This window comes from Mirounga leonina, unplaced genomic scaffold (assembly GCF_011800145.1).
Source record: "Mirounga leonina isolate KUSES-001 unplaced genomic scaffold, KU_Mleo_1.0 Mir_127, whole genome shotgun sequence".
Lineage (NCBI taxonomy): Eukaryota > Metazoa > Chordata > Mammalia > Carnivora > Phocidae > Mirounga > Mirounga leonina.
Window position 1 is genome coordinate 61,744,335 of NW_023270316.1, and position 26,761 is coordinate 61,771,095.

Consider the following 26,761-nt stretch of genomic DNA (forward strand, 5'->3'; position numbering starts at 1 on the left):
ATTTGGGTTAATCATCTTTGATTCATGATGACTGTCATGGCTCTATGTATGACCTGATTTTAGTTTTTTATTTGTATTATATATTGAGCAGCCATTGATATAGTTAGTGTGGCTACATAGCAATTACCCCAAAATTTAGTGGCATAAAACAACTATTTTTTATGCTCACGGATTCTGTGGGTCAAGCAGTTTGAACAGAACACGGTGGAGAAAGCTAATCTCTGCTCTATGCTGTCCTCACTCGGAGGGTTTGCTCATTCATAGCTCTGACAGTTGAAGCTGGCTGTTAGCTAAGACCTTAGTACAGAACTGTGTGGACTGGGCTTTCTCACTACATGGCGTCTGGGTTCCAAAGGCGAGTGTTCCAAGAGAAAGTGAGCCAGAAGGAATTTGTATTGTTTTTATGATGTAGCCTGGGAATCATATTGGATAAGATTGGATACTTTCCTGTTTCATATTGATTTTGGGGGGTACTTTTATCATAGCAACTGCCAGAGAACCATCTTCACAAAGACATGATGTCATCAAAAGAAATGCAGTAGTCTAGTGTTAAAACTAGGAACCACCTTGACTTAGTGGTTTACACGGTCACTGAAAATGGCTGTATTTCCCTGTGGTGCTCCAGGGTGCCTTAGGGCATTGTTTGGGAACCTATTCTACTTTGAGCTCAAAGTGCAAGGCTGTGGGACCACACCCATAAGTTTCTTAGAATTCCTGTTGTCTGTTTATAGGCACTCTGAGGCACCATTTTATTTTATTTTAAAGATTTTATTTATTTGACAGAGAGAGAGATGGTGAGAGAGGGAACACAAGCAGGGAGAGTGGGAGAGAGAGAAGCAGACTTCCCTTCGAGCAGGGAGCCCGATGTGGGGCTCGATCCTAGGACCCTGGGATCATGACCTGAGCTGAAGGCAGCCGCTTAACGACTGAGCCGCCCAGGCGCCCCTGAGGCACCATTTTAAATCTTAAGATCTTGGGGTGCCTGACTGGCTCAGTTGCTAGAGCATGGAATTCTTTTTTTTTTTTTTTAAGATTTTATTTGTTTATTTGATAGAGAGTGAGAGAGCACAAGCAGGGAGCAGCAGAGGGAGAGGGAGAAGCAGGTTCCCGGCTGAGCAGGGAGTCCGATGCGGGGCTCGATCCCAGGACCCTGGGATCATGATCTGAGTCGGAGGCAGACGCTTAACTGTCTGAGTCACCCAGGCGCCGCGAGCATGCAATTCTTGATCTCGGGGTTGTGAATTCAAGCCCCAGGTTGGGTGTAGAGATTACTTAAAATCTTTGAAAAAAAAAATAAATCTAAGGTTTTAACAAAGGGTTTTGTAGTGATGCTTTTTGCTTTATCATTAAACCATGTTTTCCTGACACCACTGAATTTGATCTCTGTTCAGAAGCCATTTCTTTTCTTAAATTTTATTTAAATTCAATTAAAATATAATGTATTATTTGTTTCAGGGCTACAGGTCTATGATTCATCACTGTTAATATAGTACCCAGTGCTCATTACAACACATACCCTCCCCAATGTCCATCACCCAGTTACCCCATTGCTCCGCTCCCTCCCCTCCAGCAACTCTCAGTTTGTTTCCTATGATTAAGAGTCTCTTACACTTTGTCTTCCTCTCTGGTTTTGGCTTGTTTCATTTTTTCCTCTCTTCCCCTATGATCCTCTGCCTTGTTTTTAAATTCCACATATCAGTGAGATCATATCAGAAGCCATTTCTAAATTTTAGCATCATTTGCTGCCTGGAGGGGCTGAGAAGGAGAAATGTTTTATTTTGACCCCAGCAAGTGTTGGTTCCTTTATATGGTACAGTTCTTTCTTTGTCTTCTTACATTTTACCATCGGCAACTAAGAAGCCAGGAGGCACCTTCTACACTGGAAGTCTCCTTAGACTGGCTCACCCAGTTCACTGGGTGTATTTCCTATTTTCCACATTACTACCAGCAACAGTGTTGCTAAACAGAAGTCCCCTTTCCCACAGCTTCCAGTAAGGATTTTCCTCAAGTTTTCCCTCACAGCGGCTTTGAGGGCCCTCAGGCTCTAAGTCTCTTTGAGGCCCTAGTCTCTCATGAATACTTGCCTCAAGGTCTTTCCCATTTCCACCCACTGCCTAATACCCAAACCTCTCCCGTACATTTTAGGTTTTTTGTTACAGTAGCACCCAACTTCCAGACACCAAAATCTGTCCCAGTTACGTGTTGCTGCGTTAACAAACCATCCCAAAGCTTGCGCAGAGCATGGCAGAGGTAGCCGTGTCTGCTCACTTAGCACTAGCGACGGCCAGCGCAAGGCGAAGGGTTGCTCACGTACATTGCAACAGCTGCTGCTGGCTATTGGCTGAGACTATATTTGGGGCTCTTTGCCAGAACACTGAGCCAAGGCCTCTCCAAAACCTGCTAGCTGAGTTCCATGGACAGACATCTCGAAAAGAGAGCCAAACAAAAGCTGTGTCATCTTATATGACCTAGGCTCACAAGTCACAGTGCGTCATCTCTATCATTGTGTTCATTGAGGCAGTGACAGAGTTTCCCCTGGTTTCAAGGGAGGAAACATGGATTCCCTCTCTGGATGGAGGTGTGGCAAGGTTTTGGAAGAGTTTGTGGGACCAGAAATATTGCTGTCTCTGTTTTCTAAAAATATAATCTGCCACACCCGTTAACCTGGTAACTGTTGATGTCTGTTGTACTAAAGGGAACAGTACCATGATGAAATTGACCCCTGATTGATTGCATCTGGATTGGGAGAACTATCGGTACCTTATGGTTCACCATATACACTTAGGGCTTCCTTAAGTGCAGTTGCTCTTGTAACTGCATGTCCGTTGTGGGGACCCTGGAAACTCTGTGGTCTTGTTACATGAGATAACAAGTTCCTGTGGGGCACCAAGTGAAGCAGCTCCCGCACCTGCATGATGTGGGTCTCCTGTCCTAACTTTTGGACGGCGTGTGCAGTGTCATCCCCATGAGTGCTGCAAGGATTGCCACCAAGAGGGACACCTGAGGCTGCCCTGCCAGCCTATTATGGTTCTGTCCTTTATCTTTCTGAATAGACTGGGCCAAGCATGTTTGTGGTAGTCTCGTCAGTCTGAATGTATTATGGAACCTAACAAGACCCCTGGTGAGTATAGCAATGACCAAATTTCTAGCTCCTACTTTAACTTAACTAAGCAACTACTTGCTCTGATCATCCAATAAGGTTTCAGTTACTTATTAATTAATGAATCCATGAATTGAAATTTAGATTATTTCTAGTTTTTCATTAGTATAAAATAATGCTATGGTTAACTTCCTGCATTCAACAACTTTAGATTGTCATTATATCTCAGGCAGTGTCCAATGAGATGCAGGTAGAACAGTAAACAAAACAAAGTTAAAAACAAGTCTCTACTCCTTACGTAACAGTGAGGGAGTTGGGGTGGGAGAGAGTATATATATTCACACCACACAGACACATTAATATGTCAGGTGATGAAACATGAAGAAAAATAAGATAGCTGGAGAGGTGCTGTTTTTTTAAAAGAAATTGTGGAAGAATAATGATTGAACAAAGACCTGAAATAAAGGGGCGCCTGAGTGGCTCAGTCGGCTGGGCGTCTGACTCTTGATTTCAGCTCAGGTCATGATCTTGGGGTGGTAAGATTGAGCCCTGCGTCAGGCTCTGCATTGAGCATGGAGCCTGCTTGAGATTTTTCTCACTCCTTCTCCCTCTGCCTTTCCTCCCCGCCCCCATTTGCTTGCTCTCTCAAAAAAAAAAAAAAAGGCCTGAAATAAAGTTATATATAAAGCCATGCAGATATCTGAGAGATGATTTGCAAATTCAGGCTTAGGCCTTGAATTTGGAGTATGTAATATCCCTCAAATTCCATGTATGTATCTTATTTTCTTTAGACAAATAACTCCTGGAAGTGGAATTGCTAGGTAAAAGGATTTGCATATATTTTGGGCTTTAAGATGGAAATGAGAAATGCTCTATGTCTTGATAAGCATGTGCGCTACATGGGCATATCAATTTGCCAAAATCCTACAGCTAAAATGTGTATGCTTCAAAGTATGTAAATTTTACCTGGGAAAAACAAAGAACCATAAATCATCATCATGATATAGTAGGAGATGGAAAGTAGGTGAAGATATAGACCACACAAGAATGGTAAACATGTTGATTACTGAAACTGTGTGACAGATACAAAGGGGTTCATTACATGATTTTATATTTTAAATTTTCCATAAGAAAAAGCTTTAAAAAAAAAAAGCTCCTCAGTAAATTAGGGTAAGTTCATGGAAAAATGTGCCAGACATAAAAAGAAATTGTCTACATTATTTACATATTAACTCACTAAGAATTGCTATCTCAGTGAGTGGGATCCAAGTTAATGTTTTACTCTATTAGACTTTCTACATAATGATCCATTGTCTAATATGCAAATCAAAATTCCCAAATCCCCGATGTTGTTGGATAAAGATTTAAGGATTTTATCTAAGATACGAGAGCTCTAAAACCTGCCAAGGAAGAAAAACAGAATAAAAGAGGGAATATTACAGTTAGTTAAAAAGAAATGAGCTACTTTCAAAACTGTTACCTATGAATAAGGTCTGAACTTTAGCCCAAATCACTTTCCTAAACTACTTGAGAGGTTTCTTTTCAAATTTTCATATATTTGATCAGAGTATACAAAGAATATAAATGAGTATTCATTTTCTAGAACCATGCATTTTATCACAATGGTGTTCTTTATATTCATAGCTTCTTGCTTTATAATCTGAAATGTTCTAGTTAATAAAAATTGTCAGGAAGCTTCTATCATTGAAATAAGATAATCTTTACATACCAAGATCTTTCTACATAGATTTTAAAAAGGTGATGAGAACTTGTTAAAAATACTTTTACAACAACCTGTTCTATAACTCAGACTGTTTCATGAAGACATACTTTATACCATTCTGTACTTCCTAAATTTATTTAAAATGAACTGTATGACATATACAATTTCAGAAAAGAAATTCTAATAAGGGGAACATACTATTAAGGGGAACACACTATTAAGGGGACATAGAAATTACCATAATTTTTGGCAATTTGATGACATATCTCAATAGCCTAAGCATCACCAGGCTAGCTCGGTTGGTTTAGCGCCCGCCTTTTTTTTTTTTTAAGATTTTATTTATTTATTTGACAGAGAGACAGCGAGAGAGGGAGGGAACACAAGCAGGGGGAGTGGGAGAGGGAGAAGCAGGCTTCCCGTGGAGCAGGGAGCCTTATGTGGGGCTCCATCCCAGGACCCTGGGATCATGACAGCTGAAGGCAGACACTTAACGACTGAGCTACCCAGGCACCCCAGTGCCCGACTCCTGATTCTGGCTCAGGTCATGATCTCAGGGTTGTGAGGAGCCCCATGGCACGCTCATTCTCTTTTCCCCTCTGCCCCTCCCCAACTCACGCATGCATGCTCCAATCATGTAATGAACCCCTTTGTACCTGTCACACAGTTTCAGTAATCAACATGTTTGCCATTCTTGTGTGGTCTGTATCTTTACCTACTTTCCATCTCCTACTAGATCATGATGATTTATGGTTGTTTTTCCCAGGTAAAATTTACATACTTTGAAGCATACACATTTTAGCTGTAGGATTTTGGCAAATTGATATGCCCATGTAGCCCACATGCTTATCAAGACACAGAGCATTTCTCACTTCCATCTTTCCATCAGTAGCGTTTTCCTGAGGCAACCACAATTTGGTTTTTTTTTACCCTAGGTTGATTTTGCCTGTTCTAGAAGTTGGTATAAGTAGAATCATACAGAGCATACTCTTTTTTTTTTTTTTTCCAACTTTTCATTGTTTCATTCATGTTATTGGCGTGAGCTGAGTACTATTCCATCATACGGATTTATCATGATATGTGAATAGATTTAGCTACTTTAATATTTGCTTGCAGTATATATAGTTTCTGAAATAAATTGGCATCTAATTAAAAAACCCAGTAAATTAGGGCGCCTGGGTGGCTCAGTCGGTTAAGCGACTGCCTTCGGCTCAGGTCATGATCCTGGAGTCCCGGGATCGAGTCCCGCATCGGGCTCCCTGCTCAGCGGGGGTCTGCTTCTCCCTCTGACCCTCCTCCCTCTCGTGCTCTCTGTCTCTCATTCTCTCTCTCGCAAAAAAAAAAAAAAAATCCAGTAAATTATAACTGCCACTCTTTTTTTCCTTCTCCTTACCCCTCTACTTTCATATATTGTTCTGAGTTAGTATTATGCTTCAACAAGTATCCATTAACTTCAACTTTTAACATTTTAAAGTTTGTATAAAACCAATACCTAAGGCATCTGGGTGGCTCAATGGGCTGAGCATGCGACTCTTTATCTTGGGTCAGATCTCAGGGCCTTGAGTTTGAGCCCCACTTTGGGCTCCATGCTGGGCATGGTGCCTACTTAAAAAAAAATGCCTAATATTTAAAAATAATTGATTTTGTCAGAAATGGATTTTTTTTGAATGACAAAAAAGTTTTCTCTGAAAAAGAATCATTTTACTTTCCACTAAACTAATGGCATAATAAGTAATGCCTTTTTTTTTTACTTGTTTTTCATTTTCTTTGTTAGAACCAAGTCCCTGAATCCTGAGTTGGTAGCAGCTGCATCTGCTGTTGCAGATTTTCTCCCTTTTGATAAGCAGACAACCAAGTCAGAGCTGCTCAGGCAGCTCCAGCAGCATGAGGAAGTCTCAAAGGCACAGAAAGATGGAGAAAGAGCTAAAATTAGGTTAGTGAATCAAATAGTTCTGTTGGTAATGCTGGTTTTTCAAAATAGGCTGTTTTCATGTGACTGGTGAGTAATGTACACAATATATCAATTTATATATTAAATATTTCTCATAAGTGGAATATTAGTAATTTGGTTTTTTTTAAAAACTCACATCTTAAGTAAGATTGCAGTTTTTAAAAGATCAGTGGAATGGTTAAAATTGTCTTTTGCAAAGTTACATGATTTCTTGTCCCTGAAAAACAAACAGTAAATTCAGTAATGTTACTAAAAACAAGTAACAGAATAAGACAGTTTCTCTGAGAAGATTAATTATTTCCCGTTAAATAATTTGCTGGTCTTCTGTACAGTATGATCATCTTCAGGTCTGTTTCCTTCACTTTTGCTCTTATGTTTTAGCTGACACCTTCTCACTCAGCCTCTCTTCTCATTACTTTATGCCAAGTTTGAGGTTGATACACAACTTCAAATGTTTGATACTTTTTCATAAGTGACACTTTTTTTATAAGTGACACTTTTTTATGTTTTAAATGAACATTTCTGAAGAACACCTTCAAAAGTTATGTTTCAAAAAGAAACATAAATCTTAGTGGTCTGTGGGATGTGAATGTTGAATGTTAACATGTGACATATAATCATTCATTTAAACATAATGCTTTATGTTGTTTTAGTACATGGAGGTGAAATATGAATTAAATGATATGAATTTCATGGGTAAGAAAGTTTATTACTGTCCTGTAGCTACAGTTTCTAATACACTTGACCTTTTTCTTATTTCAGTGTCAGTAACATAATATCAGATATGAAAGTTGCCAAATCTGCCACATCTAGGATTAGTACAAGACCAGTGCATCAAATTCAGTTTGATGAAGGAACTGACAATTACATGGGACAGAAGACTGATGCTCTTAAGAAAAGGTACTCAGGCTTTGCAGTTTGTTTGGTTTTGCTGGTTTTGTTTGTTTCTCTGTAGATTTACTTTATTCTGTGCATGTTATTACTGATAGGTATTTGAGCATTATGGTTGCATTTATGTCTGTCTTCTCTGCTTGTACCATTTCCCATAGAGGAAAAAGTGTTCTGGGTTTAGCAGTCTTATGCTTTTCTATACCATTAATCAAATTAGGCCCTGCCTCCCATTTATCCATGATGAATAGAGGTCTCCTGATTTAGGGTAAGTGGAGCTGATTGAATTCTGAACAAATGAACATTTTGTGAAAAGCATTATTTTTCATTCTGATATGTATATAACAATGTATATATTTATATAATCTTTATATCTCTCTATGTAATTATCATTATTCATACCTTAGAAAAATAATTCACCATCAAAAAAAGAAAGAAAGGAAGATCCATTATAATACCTTAAGGTGGTAGATTATTTGTGGCAATTTGAATTTGGTACTTCGCAAACTTAAAGATGTTAAGCCATGGGGCGCCTAGGTGGCTCAGTCGTTAAGCGTCTGCCTTCGGCTCAGGGCATGATTCCAGGGTCCTGGGATCGAGCCCCGCATCGGGTTCCCTGCTCCGCGGGAAGCCTGCTTCTCTCTCTCTCCTGCTGCCCTGCTTGTGTTCCTGCTCTCACTATCTCTCTCTCTGTCAAATGAATAAATAAAATCTTAAAAAAAAAAAAAAATGTTAAGCCATGCCTTATGTAGTTATTTTATAATAAAAAGCTATCTATATTTACAGAAAGTTTCTGTTTTCTCTCCTTTAAGCCCATGAAGTGATAGTTGGGGAGGGGGAACCAGATATTTAGTATGCTCTAACAAAAACTAACTGATCTTTAGGGGGTGCTTAGAGTTGGAGTATTTTTGATGTTATGTATTCTTTGGATTTTCTTTTAAGTAGAATCCCAGCAACTTGAATTAGCTCCTTTCAGAAGTTAAACTACTAATTTGTACAGGAAAATTGTAAAAGATAGTCAACAGTTAACAAAGGAAGTTCAAGAAGTTACAATGACTTAGGGAGATTTTTGAATTACTAATTTAAAGTGATTTTGTACCTATGACATATTATTGGATAAAATATAGTGTGTACTTGGAGTTTTACTTAAGATTCCTCAAGAATATTTCATTTCAGGGGTGCCTGGCTGGGTTAGTCAGTAGAGCATGCAACTCTTGATCTGGGGTTGTGAGTTCAAGCCCCGTGTTGGGCGTAGAGCTTACTTTAAAAAAAAAAAAAAAAAATTTAATTTCAGTCTTGTTTGAATCAGTCTTCTTTGAAATGATTCCATTTAACTATATCAGAATGCTATATCATAGTTTGATTCTTAATGATATTAGCTGTCATTGAAAATTAGAAGGTGGCGGGGCGCCGGGGTGGCTCATTTGGTTAAGCGTCTGACTTTTGATTTCGGCTCAGGTCATGATCTCAGGGTTGTGAGATGGAGCCTGCTTAGGATTCTCTCTCTCCCTCTCCCTCTGCCCCTTCCCCCGCAACCCCCCCACTCCCCGCACACGTGTCAAAAAAAATTGTTAGGGCAACCCTGTTGGGACTCCTCTCACTCTTGAGACCTTTTTCTGTATCTTCACTTAATAAACTTCTATCGCTTTACTCACACACACACACAAAAAAACTCTTAGAAATTAGAAAGTGGCAAGGGAGAAGCTAAAAAAAGCAGGACAGTCGTTTATGTGCATATAATGACTGTGTAAAAAGCTGACTGAAGGACTCTAGAGTAAGGGGAAGCGGTGGTGAGATACCAAGTTGTTCACCCTGCTCTGTCATGGGACAGCCTGAGACAATCCAGGCCTAGACTGATCACCACAGATACACCCTGGGCTGATTCCTTAGTAAGAGACAGAGAGGAGTCATGGCTTGGGAGTCATTCTGGCCTGCCTCAGAATCTTGGCATTATGCCACTGACTAATACTGGGACCGGGGCAACTTTTATAGCCTCGTTGGTCTATTTCCTCATCTATAAAATGCTGAAATTGAAGCCTAACTTAAATGGCTTTCTTGAGAAATAGGAAAGGAATGTGCCAACTGTATATAGTAGATGCACAGCAAATGTCTGTTCCCTTCCCTTCCTCTTTAGTACATTCTAAAATTCCATACTTTACCAAATCATTCCTTCTTTACTGTGAGTTACCTTAATCCATCATCCTGTTAACCTGATGCACAGTTAGGGAGTGCAGATGGGGAGAAGGATGCAAAAGCACTGAGAATAGTTGGGGAGCATAAATACCTTTGTTTAAGAATACTTAGGGACCTGCTAAAGGAAAACTTAAGTGATTTGAGATTACTTTATCTAATTTTAATATGGTATTTGAATTTTTTCAGTTAATGTAATTTCATAGGAAAAAAAGTAATTTGATTCAGAAAAGAATTTTTTTTTAAAGATTTTATTTATTTATTTGAGAGAGAGAGAGAAGCATGCTCCTCACTGAGCAGGGAGCCCAATGTGAGGCTCGATCCCAGGACCCCAGGATCATGACCTGAGCCAAAGGCAGACCCTTAACGAGCTGAGGCGCCCAGACTCCCCAAGAATTCAAAATTATTTTAAAACTAACTCTCCAGTTTTGAACTGATTTTTAATCTGCCAGTAAATTTATTCAAGTATGAATGTGAATTGATGCATAAAGCAGTTGATTTAAATATACAAGGAAAAGTTACCTATTAACTATCTGACTAATTTCAATAGCTAATTTAAAATGTTATGTAAAGAAAGTTAATCATTATTTAAGGGCGCCTGGGTGGCTCAGTTGGTTAAGTGACTGCCTTCGGCTCAGGTCATGATCCTGGAGTCCCTGGATCGAGTCCCGCATTGGGCTCCCTGCTCGGCAGGGAGTCTGCTTCTCCCTCTCCCACTCCCCGTTTGTGTTCCCTCTCTTGCTGTGTCTTTCTCTGTCAAATAAATAAATAAAATCTTAAAAAAAAAAAAAAAAGAAAGTTAATCATTATTTAAAATTACAGAATGATTGTAAGTGGGAATGTTTTGATTTATCTGTGCCATCTTTTATAATTATAATTTGTAATTAAACATGCAGTGTTTTCTGCCCTTGAACTAAGACAGCTGTTGACTTTAACAACTTTTAATTTAGCATATTTTAATAGCTTTCTAATGTTGAGTTTTCTAAAACCTTAATATGAAATGGATCACATAAAATTATGGCAAATTAAACTAATCTTTTCAATTAGATATTTTGGAAATTAAACTACTTAAACTGCTTTATGGTATCATGATGCAAAAATTCAAGTGCATTTGTTCCAGTTTTTAGTTATCAGTTCTAACAATGTGGCAATTTAGTTAAAATGTCTGGTGTGGGTCAGTGGAATTATTTTTAATTTCTATATTGAATATTTAATATAAAATTGTTTTCTCAAATAATTTTTTGTTGGCCATGTGTAAAGATATTAAATTAAATTGTTTTTTCTTTTTCAGTCTTAGGAAAAGTATGCTCAAAGGGAAAAGACTTAATATTTTTGACCTTAAGGCAGTTACTGAAGAGGCACCTGAAACAGGTTTGTTAAGAACACTATTTCTCAGGTGTAGAAACATTCCTTCTTTCAAAAAAAGTCCTTAATGTTTTGATTGCACAATGTCAGGTATTTTAATAATCCATCCTGTCATTGGCCTAGATCCTGTTTATGAGTGTAGTTGTTACCATTGCTAGTCTTGGTCAGATTCCTCCCTTGAAATGTTTCATTCTTGGAGACAGTGGGAGGTAAATACTACCACCTTCTTGAAGACAGTGGGAGGTAAATACTACCACCTTCTTGAATCCAGAGCTATCAGTTGGCTACTGATTTGGGTTAGAACATTAACATCACACTCTATTTGCAACTATGCTATTACAAAAGGTTCTGCCCTAAGGCAGCTTGCTATCTAGGAGAGGAGATAGCATTTGTAGAAGTAACTTAATGAAGTGATTTTGTGATTGTTTAGGAGCTGGGAAGAGGAGCATTCAGGAAATACATTTAGCAGACTTGTGGAGGTTTTTTATTTTTTTTTAACACACCGTCCTTGTTCCCTGTACTTACCCCTTTCATCTTTGGGTAAGAGGTCAAATCTTTCATATTCACCATTTTAAGTCTAATTACAAGAGATACGAGAGTGTCCTCTTGCTTGACATTAAGTATCGTTTATAAAGGAGGAAACTCAGTACGAATGGTCTTCAGCTTACAAGTGACTTTCATTTCCTAAGATTGTTAAGTTAGCTTTTTGGACTTGATAAAAATAATTTTATAATTGATATTTAAGTTCCGAAGCCAGCCTCCAATGGCTCATTTAATCTATCAGTTACTTATATAAATATCTGATTTTTCCCACTATTCAGTAAACTCCTAGATACTAGGGCCTGGGTTTCACTGATTTTTGTATACCCAGCAGCACCTAGCCAGTGGCTGACGGATCATAGGAATTAGTTATCTTAAATCATAAATGCTTTTTTTGAACAAATTGAGCTATGAAATTTCTGTCCATAGAGGAAAGGAGTTAATTCAATCAGTGTTTGTTCATTTAAACTAAAGGTGAAGCTAAGAGAACAGCTCGCCTTCTCTTACTTAAAAACTGCTTTCTGTCCTGTATAATGGACAGGAAGTACAAGGGGCACCTGGCTGGCTCAGTCCTCAGAGCATGTAACTTTGGATCCTCGGGGTCATGGGTTCAAGCCCCATGTTGGTTGTCAAGATTACCTTAAAAAAAAAAAAAAGGAATTACAAAATGCGTGCGCACGCGCGCGCGCACACACAGATGATTCTAACAACTACTTGAAAAAAACAAACTAAAACGTGCAGTCATGGAGAATGGGTCACCTCTCCCCTGTTGATGTGGCAACTGTTAAACTTGCCTCAAAAAGGGCATTTATTGTCAGGGCAGCTGCCATTGTCCACCTACTGAACAGCCAGGAGAGGCACTTGGATTCTTGAAGGAGCCAGCTTGCTCTTTTAAATCAGAAACCCTATTCCTTAAAACTGAAGCACTGAAGTTTTATAAAAAATATAAAATGATTGTGCTCTAATAAGGAAAATAATACACAGATTTATAAAAATTTACCCACCACCTGGGTGGCTCAATTGGTTAAGCATCCCACTCTTGGTTTCAGCTCAGGTCATGATCTCAAGGTTGTGGGATGGAGCCTGATGCATCCCACGTTGCCGGAAGTCTGCTTGTCCCTCTCCCTCTGTTTCTCCCCCTGCTCGCTCGCTCTCTCTCTCTCTCATAAATAAGAAAAAATAAGTAAAATCTTTAAAAAAAATTTAATGAAGGTACTGTTTTAATAAACTATACTTGATTGAGTCTAAAGAATGTCTTTTGTTCCCTATTAAATCAATACCAACCATGTACAAACTTAAGCATTTATTCACTGTTGTTTCCCTACCCCCTAAAATAATGCCTGACATATAGTTGGCATTCAGTAATTATTTGTTGACAGAATGATGAGTTCTTCTGTCCCATGATTCACACATTTTGCTTCCCTCCAGGTTCCTACCACTGCTGCAAAGGACCCTTCTGCTTATCCTGCAGTAATTTAGAGCTGAGGGGCAATATAGCTTAATGGAAGGAATGTTGGTATTTGATAGATGTGGATTATTCAAATTCAGATTCTCCCGTACTAACTTCTCTGAGTTTCCCTTTCTCCATCTATAAAATGGGGCTAATACATGCCTCTCAGGGATTAAATGAAGTAATGTAATTCAAGTGTCAGGCACAGTGCCAAGACCACAGTGGACAGTCAGGACATAGTTGCAGCTGTTAGCAGTAATAGTAACAATGATGGTGGTGATGATCATGATCACAGAAAAGACATGTGTTGATCAGTGTCTACTGAATAAATCTATAAAATGTGACTATTTTGCTCTCATGATTATCTGCAAATGTGGCTAATTAAGCCTAACTGATGTGATCTTTTCTCTGTATCAGATGTTTTAGGCCAATATACTTAATATACAGCAGTCAGTCAGTGTGTGGTCAGGCAGGGTCGTACATGAACTTTAACATACATGTCTGTGTGCACATATTTTTTGTTTTGGGTAAATATCTAGGAGTCAAATTGTTGTATACTGCCAAACTATTTTTGAAAGAGGTTGTACCATTTTACATTCCCACCAGCAGTGACTGGTGGAAATATGATTCATTCTTTTTTTTTTTTTAAAGATTTTTTTTATTTGACAGAGAGAGACACAGCGAGAGAGGGAACACAAGCAGGGGGAGTGGGAGAGGGAGAAGCAGGCTCCCGGCCAAGCAGGGAGCCCGATGCGGGGCTCGATCCCAGGACCCAGGACCCAGGGATCATGACCTGAGCCGGAGGCAGATGCCTAACGACTGAGCCACCCAGGTGCCCCGAAATATGATTCATTCTTGAAAGATGTCTTCAATTTCTGAAGCAAATAAATGATTGAAATGCGATATGATGGTGGTTATAAGCTAACATTATAATATGAACTTATAGAGTTGGTTGTGAGGATGAAATTAATGCATAAAAAGCATAGCACAGAGTAAGTGCTCCATATCCATTAGTAGAATTGTCATTATTATTATGTTAATTTCTCTGGTCTTTAATAATAGTACTTTGTGACTTATCTTGACAGACTAAAAATAAAGATAAATAGGCTGGACTTTAAATATCAAAGTAACCTGTTATATAAAAAATATTCACTTTCATGGGGCACCTTGGTGGCTCTGTCGGTTAAGTGTCTGACTCTTGATTTTGGCTCAGGTCATGTTCTCAGGGTCATGAGATCCAGCCCTGTGTTGGCGGGCTCTGTGCTCAGGGGGGAGTCTGCTAAGATTCTCTCCCTCCCCCCTTTCTTTGCTTGTGTGAGCTCTCTCTCTCTCAAATAAATAAATCTTTAAGAAAAATAACACGGGGTGCCTGGGTGGCTCAGTTGGTTGAACATCTGCCTTCTGCTCGGGTTGTGGTCTTGGAGTCCTGGGATCAAGCCCCACGATGGGCTCCCTGCTCAGGGGGGCGTCTGCTTCTCCCTCTGCCCCTTCCCCCACTTGTGCGCGCGCGCGCGCACTCTCTCTCTCTCTCTCCCTCTCCCCCTCCTCCTCTCTCCCCCCTCATGCTCTCTCTTGTGTTCTCTCTCAAATAAATAAAATCTTAAAGAAAACAATAAAATAAATATTCACGTTCATGAAAACGTTTTTAAACAAAATACACATTCCTTTTTCCTTTCCAGTAGAGGGGGCAGTGAGACTTGTTGCTTGCCTAGCAGTGTAGTAAAACAAAAGCTAAGGCTTGCGGTAATTGTTGCGGTAGGCTTTTTATGTCGTCTTCCTTTAGTTTTAGCTCTCAGAGAGTGACCTTTCATTATATACTGTTTATTTATAAGCCTCAGGGCCTGAAATGTATTAACAAGTTGGAGTTGATGATAAAATTTTTTAAAATAAAGATATATACATTGACTTGTGATTACTTGAAATGTTTTTATCATAGAGACAGCACCTTCACTTTGGGAAGTAGAATTTGCTAAGCAGTTAGCCACAGTAAATGAGCAGCCCCTTCAGAATGGCTTTGCAGAGATGATCCAGTGGACGAAAGAGGGGAAACTGTGGGAGTTTCCAATTAACAATGAAGCAGGTAAGTCTTAATTTCAGAGGTTTATAAAATTCAGTATGGAGATTAAATCTGGCGGGTGTTCAGTCATAGAGTCTAGATATTTACATGAATTTCCAAACTTGGTATAAATATCTTGGTGGTGTCTGAAAAGAAATTTGACGGTTTTTTTTTTTTTTTTTGAAAAAAGTTAGGATTTCATTTAATTCTGGGTTTTTGATAAGGAAAATGAAGTAAAATTAGGGGCGCCTGGGGGGCTCTGTTGGTTAAGTGTCCAACTCTTTTTTTTTTTTTTAAGATTTATTTATTTAAGAGAGAACATGAGTGGGAGGGGAGGGGCAGAGGGAGAGAGAGAAGCAGATTCCCCGCTGAACAGGGAGCCTGCCGTGGGGCTCGATCCCAGGACCCTGAGATCATGACCTGAGCCAAAGGCAGACGCTTAACCGACTGAGCCACTCAGGCAACCCTAAGTGTCCAACTCTTGATCTCAGCTCAGGTCTTGACCTCATGGTCATGAGTTCAGGCCCGTGTTGGGCTCTGCGCTGAGCATGGAGTCTACTTAAAAATAATAAAAATTTAAAAAGGAAGTAAAGTTATATGGCAGAAATGCATCATGAATTTCTACGTGACATGAAAGTGTTGACTGCAAATGATGATAGTTACTAATTGCTAAGCAGATTACCTGGAAAATCTTCTCATATATTAAATCCTGCGTATGAGATTATATTTCAATTTTGGAGAACATTACAACTCTGAAAGTTTTATGCTGGTTATCTTTTACTCATAAAACTATTGCATTAATGAGATGAAAGGTTCTTGGAGTTGAAAGCTATTCAAAGCAAAAACGTTAGAAGGCTTCAAAATTTTTTGGACCAGGGGCGCCTGGGTGGCTCAGATGGTTAAGCGTCTGCCTTCGGCTCAGGTCATAATCCCGGAGTTCCGGGATCGAGTCCCGCATCGGGCTCCCTGCTGGGCGGGGAGCCTGCTTCTCCCTCTGCCTCTGCCTCTCTCTCTCTCTCTGACTTTCATGAATAAATAAATAAAACATTAAAAAAAATTATAAAAAAAAAAATTTTTTTTTGGACCTCCGGCTGCATACCTAGGTTCTTCGAACTATTACATGCTATTATCTACTTTCCTGAAGATTATTCTGGAGATGTTACTTCTTCCTCACTCAAAAGGAAAACAGTATTACTATGCTATTTATTTTTATGCTTTTTTTAATGTTATCATTAGCTAAACATTTTAGGTGTATTTTCTTTTCTTTTCTTTTCTTTTATTTTATTTTATTTATTTATTTGAGACAGAGAGAATGAGAGACAGAGAGCATGAGAGGGAGGAGGGTCAGAGGCAGAAGCAGGCTCCCTGCCGAGCAGGGAGCCCGATGTGGGACTCGATCCAGGGACTCCAGGATCATGACCTGAGCCGAAGGCAGTCGCTTAAACAACTGAGCCACCCAGGCGCCCAGGTGTATTTTCAATTAGAAGAGATTCATTTATTTTTATGGTACAGTTTGCTAGGAATTGTAAACACCTCAGTAAGTCTTAGGAAAATATAGTCCACATTTTAACCTTTGTAATATTATGATGTCACTATAACATTTTATTTTTTTATAATCTTTCATTTTTTGGATTAATAGGTGGAATGGAAGCTTAAATATCAGAAATATTTTGTCTTATATGTTCATATAGTATTACTTTGTATAGGAAAACTTTAGAGACTGATAATTCCTTTAATAAAATCTGAATATTTTGTGGTTTTGTACAGTATATGCAGTAATAAAGGATGCTGTGTTGTTGTGTTTTATCTGTTACATAACATGTACATTTCTCAAAGTATTATGCTTTCCATACTCTGGTAGGTATCAGAGAAAGGTGGGAAAAAAGCCCAAGGACTTTTCAGTTGTGCAAACCAGAGTACAGATCCAGCTCTCTTGGTGATTAGCCATTTGCCTTTGAGGATACTAACCTCTAGAGGTTAAAAAACCAGATGAGTTTCCACATCTATAAAATTAAAGATACCTCATTGGGAGAATGTAAGAACTAAGATAAAGTTATGTGAGTTGCTCAGCACAGTTCTTGGCATATAATACATGTAAATAAATGTTAGTTCATTTCCCTCTGTATGAACACAGAATTTTAAAAGGAGAAAAAGTTAACAGAATACAGTGTAATACAGAATATTAAGGAAAGATTTCCTTATTTGATGAAACTTGAGTGTTCTAAGTCCTCATAGTTAAAAACATGGCTCTAAAACCCGATATTGAGGTAGAATAACATGTGACTTTTTTTTTTAAGATTTTATTTATTTATTTGAGAGAGAGAGCATGAGCGGGTTGAGGGGCAGAGGGAGCAGCAGACTCCCGCTGAGCAGGGAGCCTGATGCTGGGCTTGATCCCGGAACTCCGGGATTATGACCTGAGCCGAAGGCAGACGCTTAACCGACTGAACCACCCAGGTGCCCCAACATGTGACTTTATTTAGGAGAAATAGTGGTTAGGGGTTCAAGTTTTGAATGAGTTATATGCTTAATCTCACTAAGCCTCACTTCCCCTGTCTATGAAATGATGGGGATGAATATAGGATTTATTTTATGGGATTCTTCTGAAAAACAAGTGAGGTTATACAAGTAAAGCATCATCAGCCGTCATCATCCCTGTTCCTACTTCCTACAACAACAATATATATGAGGGGGTTTTACTATGCTGCAAGGATCTGAAATCTTAAACTATTAGTGAGGATATGTATTTTCTAGGAACCACCAAATAGGGTAACCAAAAAGTAAGGGTTAGTGTACATTGTCATCAACAATAAAACACTTCAGTTCATCAAAATTTTGAATGTCCAAACTCCAAAGAAATTTATCTTAAATTTGACCTGGGTTTTGAGAAAGTTTAATTTTTACGAAAGGGAAAAAAACCATGTCTTTTGGTCGCGTTAGGGAGATAAATGTGACAAGTTTCCATATACACTGTACGTATTATTGATGCTTCAGGGTGGGAAAGGGAGGTATCTCATTTCCAGCTCCTTGAGGCAATTGTTATCTGAATGAAAAACAGGAAAGGAACTGTGGAAACTTTCTCACTTTGATCACTCTCCTCAATATACACTTAGGAACTTCAGAATACTTTTAAGAGACTGGCATTAGAATTTGGAACCTTTACAGTTCAATAATATCCTTCTATATTTCTTATTTTTAAATTTTAAGATTAATAAAATGTCATGCTCTCTCTACTAATAGCTTCATGAAGATTTACTTTGATGCTTTTGGGGAAAGGTGGTTTTTTTTTTTAAAGATTTTATTTATTTATTTGACAGAGAGAGAGATAGTGAGAGCAGGAACACAAGCAGGGGGAGTGGGAGAGTGAGAAGCAGGCTTCCTGCTGAGCAGGGAGCCCGATGTGGGACTCGATCCCAGGACCCTGGGATCATGACCTGAGCCGAAGGCAGACGCTTAACGACTGAGCCACCCAGGCGCCCTGGGGAAAGGTGTTTTATTTTTAGGGGTGAGCCATGCCAGTTTCTGAACGTAATACTGAAAATGACAAAATGACGTGTCCTGTGTTGACAACTTTACTTTCCAGTGTTATGTTTTTCATTTATATAAAAAATTAGTTTTTTGTTTTAACACATAAAACATAATAAATTATTTTCCAATTTGAAGTAGCTTTTTTCCAGTTTTTTTTTTTTTTTTTTTTTAAGAACTGGTTTGTCCCTTCTGTTTTGCTTTGCCAGCATAGAGATTTGTAAGAGCAGTTAAGTAGCATTATTCCCACTTAGATTTTGCAGTAGTTATTATATATTGGATTGATAAAAGTTTTATTTTAGCTTTGACTTTGACTTTAAATTTAATCATGTTTTTACCACTACCCAGTTAACAGAGTCTTGGCTCTTGAATATTCTTTAGCCATATATATGCCACCAAAAAAGTGTAAGTGCAATACGTTTTGAAATGTATCAGTTTTTGATGCATAACATGCTACCCCCAAAACTTAGTAAGACAACAACTAAGTTATAACTGTTCCTGAATTTATGGGTTTTCCGGTTGGTTTTGGCAGCTTAGCTGAGGGTGGTTCCCTCTAGAGTGGCTTGTCTCACATGTCTGGTTGTGGGTGCTGGCTCTTATCAGGGGAGATGGAGATAACTGGGTTATATGTCACTCATCGTCTCACACACTAGCTTGGGCTTCTTCACATGACTGTAGTAGAGTTCCTAACAGCAAGGAAGAGCAAGGATTAATGTGTAAGTACTTTTCAAGCCTTTGTTTGCACTATTCTGAGTAATATCCCATTGACCAAAGCAGGTCACTTGGCCAACCCTGAATTCGAGGGTCTGAGAAACAGACTCCATTTATGGGAAGAATGACAAAATCACATTGTGAACGGTCATGTCTAGAAACATAGGAGTGATATGTATCAGTATGTTTGTGGCCATTTGTCTATCTACCACCTTGATTTTATTTACTTTAGTTTTAATAAAAATAGTGTATAGATCTTTAAATGTCCAAATAAATTTTTACAAAAATCTCTTTCAGTAAATACAAACTAACTGCAAGCGTGAGTAGAAAGCATTTAAGCCTTTTATTTTGAGATAATTGTAGATTCACATGCCATTGAAGAGAGAATAAATACCCTGGATAGCTTCTACCCATTTTCTCCCAATAGTTGCTTCCTGCAAAACCATAGTACGATATTACAGCCAGGCAATTGGCATTGATACAGTTCTTCAAACGTTCAGATGTCACCAGCTTTACAAATACTCCTTTATACATACGTATTTAGTTCTGTGCAATTTTATCACATGCGTAGACTCACGTAACCACCACCACAGTCAAGATACACAATTCCATCACCTCAAAGAGCGCTCTTAGAGCCCTTTTATGACCACACCTGCTTGCCGTCCACTGCCTCCCCTTAGTCCTGGATCCCTGGCAATCACTAAATTCAGTCACCATTTCTTAATTTTTTCATTTCAAGAAGTATATACAAATAGAATCATACAGTGTGTAAGCTTTGGGAATTAACTTTTTTTCACTCAGCCTGATTAATTATCTGGAGATTTATCCATGTTGTTGCATGTATCAGTATGTTTGTGGCTTGGTTTTTTTTGTTGTTGTTTTTTTAAACTGAGCCAACCAGGTGCCCTACATGTTTAGTTTTAGTGTTTTTTTTAAGATTTTATTTATTCATTTGAGAGAGAGAGAAAGAGAGAGCGCATGTATGAGCAGGAGGAGGGGCAGAGGGAGAGAGAAAGGGAGAAGCAGACTCCCCACGGAATGGGATGGTTTGGGGGAGCCTGTTGGGCTTGATCCCAGGACCCTGAGATGATGACCTGAGCTGAAGTCAGACACTTAACCAGCTGAGCCACCCAGGCATCCCCTGCATGTTTAGTTTTTTAAAGAAACTTCCAAACTGTTTTCTAGAGTGGCTGTGCCATTTTATATTCCCACCAGCAATGTGTGAACCATCTAGCTTCTCGTTCTCACCAACATTTGATGTTGGCACTATTTTTCTTTTAGATGTGTTTACATTCTGATAGATGTGTATTGATAGCTCATTGTGGTTTTAATCTGCATTTCCCTAATGGCTAGAGAGGTTGACCTTGTTTTTCTTGTGTGTGTTTGCCATCTGTATATCTTCTTCAATGAAATGTTTGTTCTTGGTTTTTTTGCCCATTCTCTTTTTTTTTTTTAGTATGTTCAGTTAGCCACTGTGTAGTACATCATTAGTTTTTGATGTAGTGTTCGACGATTCGTTAGTTAGGTATAACACCCAGTGCTCATCACCACATGTGCCCTCCTTAATACCCATCACCCTGTTACCCCCTCCCCTCTGAAATCCTCACTTTGTTTTCCGGGGTCCATAGTCTCTCATGGTTCGTCTCCCTCTCTGATTTCTGCCCCTTCAGGTTTCCCTCCCTTCCCCTATGGTCCTCGGTGCTATTTTTGACCATTCTCTAATTGGATTGTCTGGTTTTCTTACTGTAGAGCTTTGAGAGTTTTTTTGAATATATTCCAGACACTAGACCTTTATTGAGTATTTGGTTTGCATTGGGGTGCCTGAGTGGCTCAGTCAGTTAAGTATCTGACTCTTGGTTGCAGCTCAGGTCTTGATCTCGGTTGTGAGATCGAGCCCCAAATCGCCCTCTGTGCTGGGCATGGAGCCTGCTTAAGATTCTCTCTTTCCCCCTCTCCCTGTGCTCCTCCCCGGCTCTCTTTCTCTAAAAAAAAAGAAAAAAAAAATAGTTTGCAGATATTTTCTCCCAGTCTGTAGTTTGTCTTTTCATCCTCTTAACAGAGTCTTTCACAGAGCAAAAGTTTTTAATTTTGATGGAGTCCAGTTTTTCCTTTTATGGATGGTACTTTTAGTGTCAAATTCTTTGCCAGCTTTGAACTGGAATATTTTCCTGTTTTTTTCTTTTTCTTTTTTTCTTTTTTAAGATTTTATTTTTAAGCATTCCCTACACCCAGCATGGGCTTGAACTCACAACCCCAACCAAGATCAGGAGTCCCACGCTCTACTGACTGAGCCAGCCAAGTGGCACTCCGCTGTGTTTTTTTCTGTAAAATCTATAGTTTTACGTTTATTTTTTTTAAATCTTTAATTTTTTTTTTAAAGATTGTATTTATTTGACAGAGAGAGACAGCGAGAGAGGGAACACAAGCAGGGGGAGTAGGACACAAGCACGTTTAACTGACTGAGCCACCCAGGCTCCCCTATAGTTTTACATTTAAATTCATGATCCATTTGGGGTTAATTTATATGAGGTATGAGGTTTAGGTTGAAGTTCTTTCTGTGTGTGTGTCAATAGATATCCACTTGCTCTGGCATGATTTGTCAGAAAGACTATCCTTTCTTCATTGAATTCTTTGCACCTTTGTTTAAAAGTTTGGGCACATTTGGGGCACCTGGGTGGCTCAGTCAGTTGAGTGTCTGCCTTTGGCTCATGATCCTGGGATCCTGGGATCGAGTCCCACGTTGAACTTCCTGCTCAGTGAGGAGCCTGCCTCTCCCTCTGCCGCTCTGCCTGCTTGTGCTCTCTGTCTGTCTGTCTCTCTCTCTCTGTCAAAGAAATAAAATATTTTTTAAAAATTGGGCACATTTGTGTGGGTCTGTATTACTCTGCTAGGGCTGCCATAACAAAAAACCACAGACTGGGTGGCTTGAACAGATTAATTTTCTGACAGTTCTGGAGGCTTGAAGGCCCAAGGTCAAGGTGCCAGCAGGTTTTATTTTTCCTGAGGCCTCTCTTCGTGGTTTGTAGATGTTTGCCTTTTTGTTGTGTCTTCATGTGATCTTTTCTTCTGTGGGTGCTCCTTGTGTTTCTTCCTCTTCTTATAAGGGCACCAGTCCATCCGGACTCCACTGTTGCAACTTCATTTAACCTTAATTACCTTCTTAAAGGTCCTATCTCTAAATATAGTCACATTGGGGTTGGGACCTCAACCTATCGATTTTGAGGGGTCCCTAACAGTCTATTTCTGGGCCCTCCCTTTTGTCCCATCAATCTATGTGTCTGTCCCTCTGTCAATACACACTTTTGATGAGTGTAGCTATTTCTTAGCTAAGTCTTAGCATTATTGCTCCCATTTTGTTCTTCTCTTCCAAGATTGTTGTAATATTCTACAACTTTCGCCTTTCCATGTAAATTTTAGAATAAACTTGGTGGCAAAACTTTACTGAGATTTTGATAGGAAGTACATTAAACATATAGATCAGTTTGGAGAGAATATCTTAGTGTGTTGAGTTTTCCAGTTTAAATGTAATTAGAAATGTGAGTGATTTTTTTGTGTTGATCTTGTATCATGTAACCTTACTGAACTGACTAGTTAGTTCTAGGAGGGTTTTTTTTTTGTAGATTCTTTGGGATTTTCTATGTAGACAAACATGTCATCTACAAATAGGGGTAGTTCTATTTCTTCCTTTGCCATCTGTATGCCTTTTCTTCCTCCCTCATTGCAGTGGCTAAAATTTTTAGTACTGTGTTGAGTAAAAGTGGTAAGTAAGAGCTGACTTTGTTGTCTTGTTCAGGAACTTAGGGAAAAAGCCTTCAGTCTTTCAGCATCAAGTATGATATTAGCTATAGATTTTTTGTAGATGCTCTTTATGAGGTTGAAGTAGTTTTTCTTTTTTTCTAACTTCGTGAGAATTTTTATCAAAAATGGGTGTTGTGGGGTGCCTGGGTGGCTCAGTCAGTTAAGTGTCTGCTTTTGGCTCAGGTCGTGATCCCAGGGTCCTACGACTGGACCCCGAGTCAGGCTCCCTGCTCATCTGGGAATCCTTCTCCCTCTGCCCCTCTCCCTTCTTGTGCTCTCTCTCTCTCAAATAAATCAATAAAATCTTAAAAAAAAAATGGGTGTTATATCATAGGACTTTTCTTCTTCAACCTGTTGATATGGTGGATTACATTGATTTTCAAATGTTGCACCATCCCTGCACACCTGGTCTAAGTCCCACTTGATCTTGGTATATAAATCTTTTTATACATTGTTGAGTTTGTTTGCTAATCTTGTTTAAAGTTTTTGCCTCTAAGTTCATGAGAGATAATGGGTTGTAGTTCTCTCTCTCTCTCAATTTATTTGTTTTGTGGTTGTGTCTTTGTCGGGTTTGGTAACAAGGTAATACTGGCCTTATAACATGAGTTAGGAGTGTTCTTTGTTCTAGTTTCCAGAAGAGATTGTGTAAAGCTGGTGTTTGTTTTCTTTCAGTGTTAAATAAAATTCTCAAGTGAAGCCATCTGGGCTGAGGGATTTCTCTTTTGAGACCTTTTAAACTACAAATTCCTTTTCTTTAATAGTTACGAGATAGTTCAAGTTACCTATTTGATTTGAATTTTGGTCCTTTAGTGGATTTTCTTTAAGTTGTCCTTTTTTTTTTTTTTTTTAAGTTGTTGAGTATTTTAGTGTATAGTTGTTTGTGGTATTCCCTTATGATGCCTCTGATGGTTTCAGGATTTATAGCGATAACCCCCTTTTCATTCCTGTTTCATTCTTCTCCTTTTTTCTTTATCAGACTTAATAGAGATTTATTGATTTCACTGATTTTTTTTTTTTTTTAAAGAACTAGTATTGGTTTCCTTGATTTTTCTCTATTTTTCTATTTTCAATTTTACTGACTTTGGATGTTATCTTTATTATTTCCTTCCTTTGCTTCCTTTGGGATTATTTTGCTCTTTTGCTAGGTTCTTGAGGTGGGAACTTAGATTATTGATTTGAGACTTTTCCTCTTATGTATTCATTTAGTACTGTATGTATCCCTCTTAGCACTGCTTTAGCCACGAATTTTGATTTGTTGTGTTTTCATTTTCATGGCAATTCTGAGTGTTTTTTAAGTATATTGTTTAATTTTAACTGTTTCCTATTGTCTTTCTGTTACTGATTTCTAGTTTGATTCCATTATGGTCTGAGAATGTACTATGTGTTACTCCAGTTATTTTAAATGTGTTGCAGTTTGTGACCCAGGATGTGGTCCAGCTAGGTGAATGTTCCATTAATGCTTGAAAAGAATTTGTATTCTGAAATAGTTTGGTGGAGTGTTCTGTAGACGTCAGTTTGATAATGTTTGTTGATATTGTTCAGTTCTTCTTTATCTTGGCTAATTTTCCACCTGGTAGTTCTTGAAATTGCTGACAATGGACTGTTGAAATCCCCACTATAATTGTGGGTTTTTCTGTTTCTTTTTTATTTCTATCATTTTTTTCTTCACGTATTTAGAAACTCTATTGTTCGGTGCATACGTAATTCACATCACTATGTCTTCTTGGTGGATTGACCCTTTTATTATGTAATGTTTTTCTTTCTCCCTAGTAATTTTTTTTTGCTCTGAAGTCTGTTTTGTCTGATAATCATATAACCACTCATGCTTTCTTTTTTTTTAATTAATGTTAACAAGATATATTTTTCTCCTTTTATTTTCAACCTTCCTATGTTTGAAGTGTTTGAAGTGAGTTTCATATAGAAAGCATATAGTTGGGGGCGCCTGGGTGGCTCAGTTGTTGAGCAACTGCCTTCGGCTCAGGTCATGGTCCCAGGGTCCTGGGATCGAGTCCCATATCAGGCTCTCTGCTCCGCGGGAAGCCTGCTTCTCCCTCTCCCACTCCCCCTGCTTGTGTTCCCTCTCTCGCTGTGTCTCTCTCTGTCAAATAAATAAATAAATAAAATCTTTAAAAAAAAGAAAGCATATAGTTGGATGTTTTTATATTCACTCTGCAATCTCTGTCTTTTGATTGGTATATTTAGACCATTTACATTTGAAGCAATTACTGATTTATTAGGACTTAAATCACCTATTTTATTACTTGTTTTCTGTTCATTTTCTCCATTTCTCATTCCTTTTTTTTCCCCTTTGGCTTCCTGTGGGCTGCTTGAACATGTTTTAAGATTCTATTTTGTTTTATTTATATAATTTTTTTTAGTGTAGTTTGTATAGTTTTCTTAGTGGTTGCTTTAGAATTGAAGTTTTCATTAGCAGTAACTGCTGCTACACTTTGAACATTTATAATGTGCTAAGCATTATAAGAGTTTTATAAGTTTTGTGTCTTTGTAATCTTTACAGAAACCAAAGGAAGCCTCATTTTATACGTGATGCTCAGGTTAATTTGCCCAGACAATTAGTAAATTGGCAGGCAAACCTAGATCTAACTCCAAAGTTCATGGCTTTAACTGTAATACTCATTAATGTTAATTTTACAATAGAGGTTTTACATCAAAATTGTAATGTATTTTATCTCATTTCCTAGGTTTTGATGATGATGGTTCAGAATTTCATGAACATGTATTTCTGGATAAACACCTGAAAGATTTTCCAAAACAAGGACCCATTCGCCACTTCATGGAGCTGGTGACCTGTGGCCTTTCCAAAAACCCATACCTGAGTGTTAAACAGAAGATTGAACACATAGAGTGGTTTAGAAATTATTTTAATGAAAAACAAGACATTCTAAAAGAAAGTGGCATACAGTTCAATTGAAGACCATGAAAATTTTTATTTCAAGCTGTTGGTGATGGATATTATAACTAAATAAAATAATTTTACTAGAAGTTTTCCTATGTTGTGTTAATTATTACATCTGATGTGAATGGTATAAATGTTAAATTGCTTAAAAGTATATAATGGTAACTGAAGAATTTTTTTTTTTTTTTAAAGATTTTATTTATTTATTTGACAGAGACAGAGACAGCGAGAGCAGGAACACAAGCAGGGGGAGTGGGAGAGGGAGAAGCAGGCTTCCCGCTGAGCCGGGAGCCCGATGTGGGACTCGATCCCAGGACCCCGGGACCATGACCTGAGCCGAAGGCAGTCGCATAGCCAACTGAGCCACCCAGGCGCCCAATGAAGAATATTCTTGCATGGAGAAAAGTTGTCAACATTCACAGATGCAACTAGTAATTCTTAACAAGAAGAATATTTAGAGTTAGTAGTAAGTTTAAGACAACTTCTTCTAATCTTTTTCTTTTCAGTGACTGTACTTTGAAATATAATTATTAGCCACATATCTGATGAC

General features: G+C 38.4%; 1 protein-coding gene across 1 annotated transcript in view; it reads left to right on the forward strand.

The window, feature by feature from the left end:
- Window positions 1-26,297, forward strand: part of MRPS31 (mitochondrial ribosomal protein S31) — a 33,751-nt gene extending 7,454 nt beyond the window's left edge. Inside the window, exons 3-7 of the mRNA XM_035003489.1 lie at window positions 6,595-6,753; window positions 7,534-7,671; window positions 11,141-11,220; window positions 15,141-15,284; window positions 25,997-26,297. Coding sequence (XP_034859380.1) covers window positions 6,595-6,753; window positions 7,534-7,671; window positions 11,141-11,220; window positions 15,141-15,284; window positions 25,997-26,226 — 751 coding nt within the window. The 3' untranslated portion in view covers window positions 26,227-26,297. The remainder of the gene's footprint in view (window positions 1-6,594; window positions 6,754-7,533; window positions 7,672-11,140; window positions 11,221-15,140; window positions 15,285-25,996) is intronic.
- The last annotated feature ends 464 nt before the right edge of the window (window positions 26,298-26,761 follow it).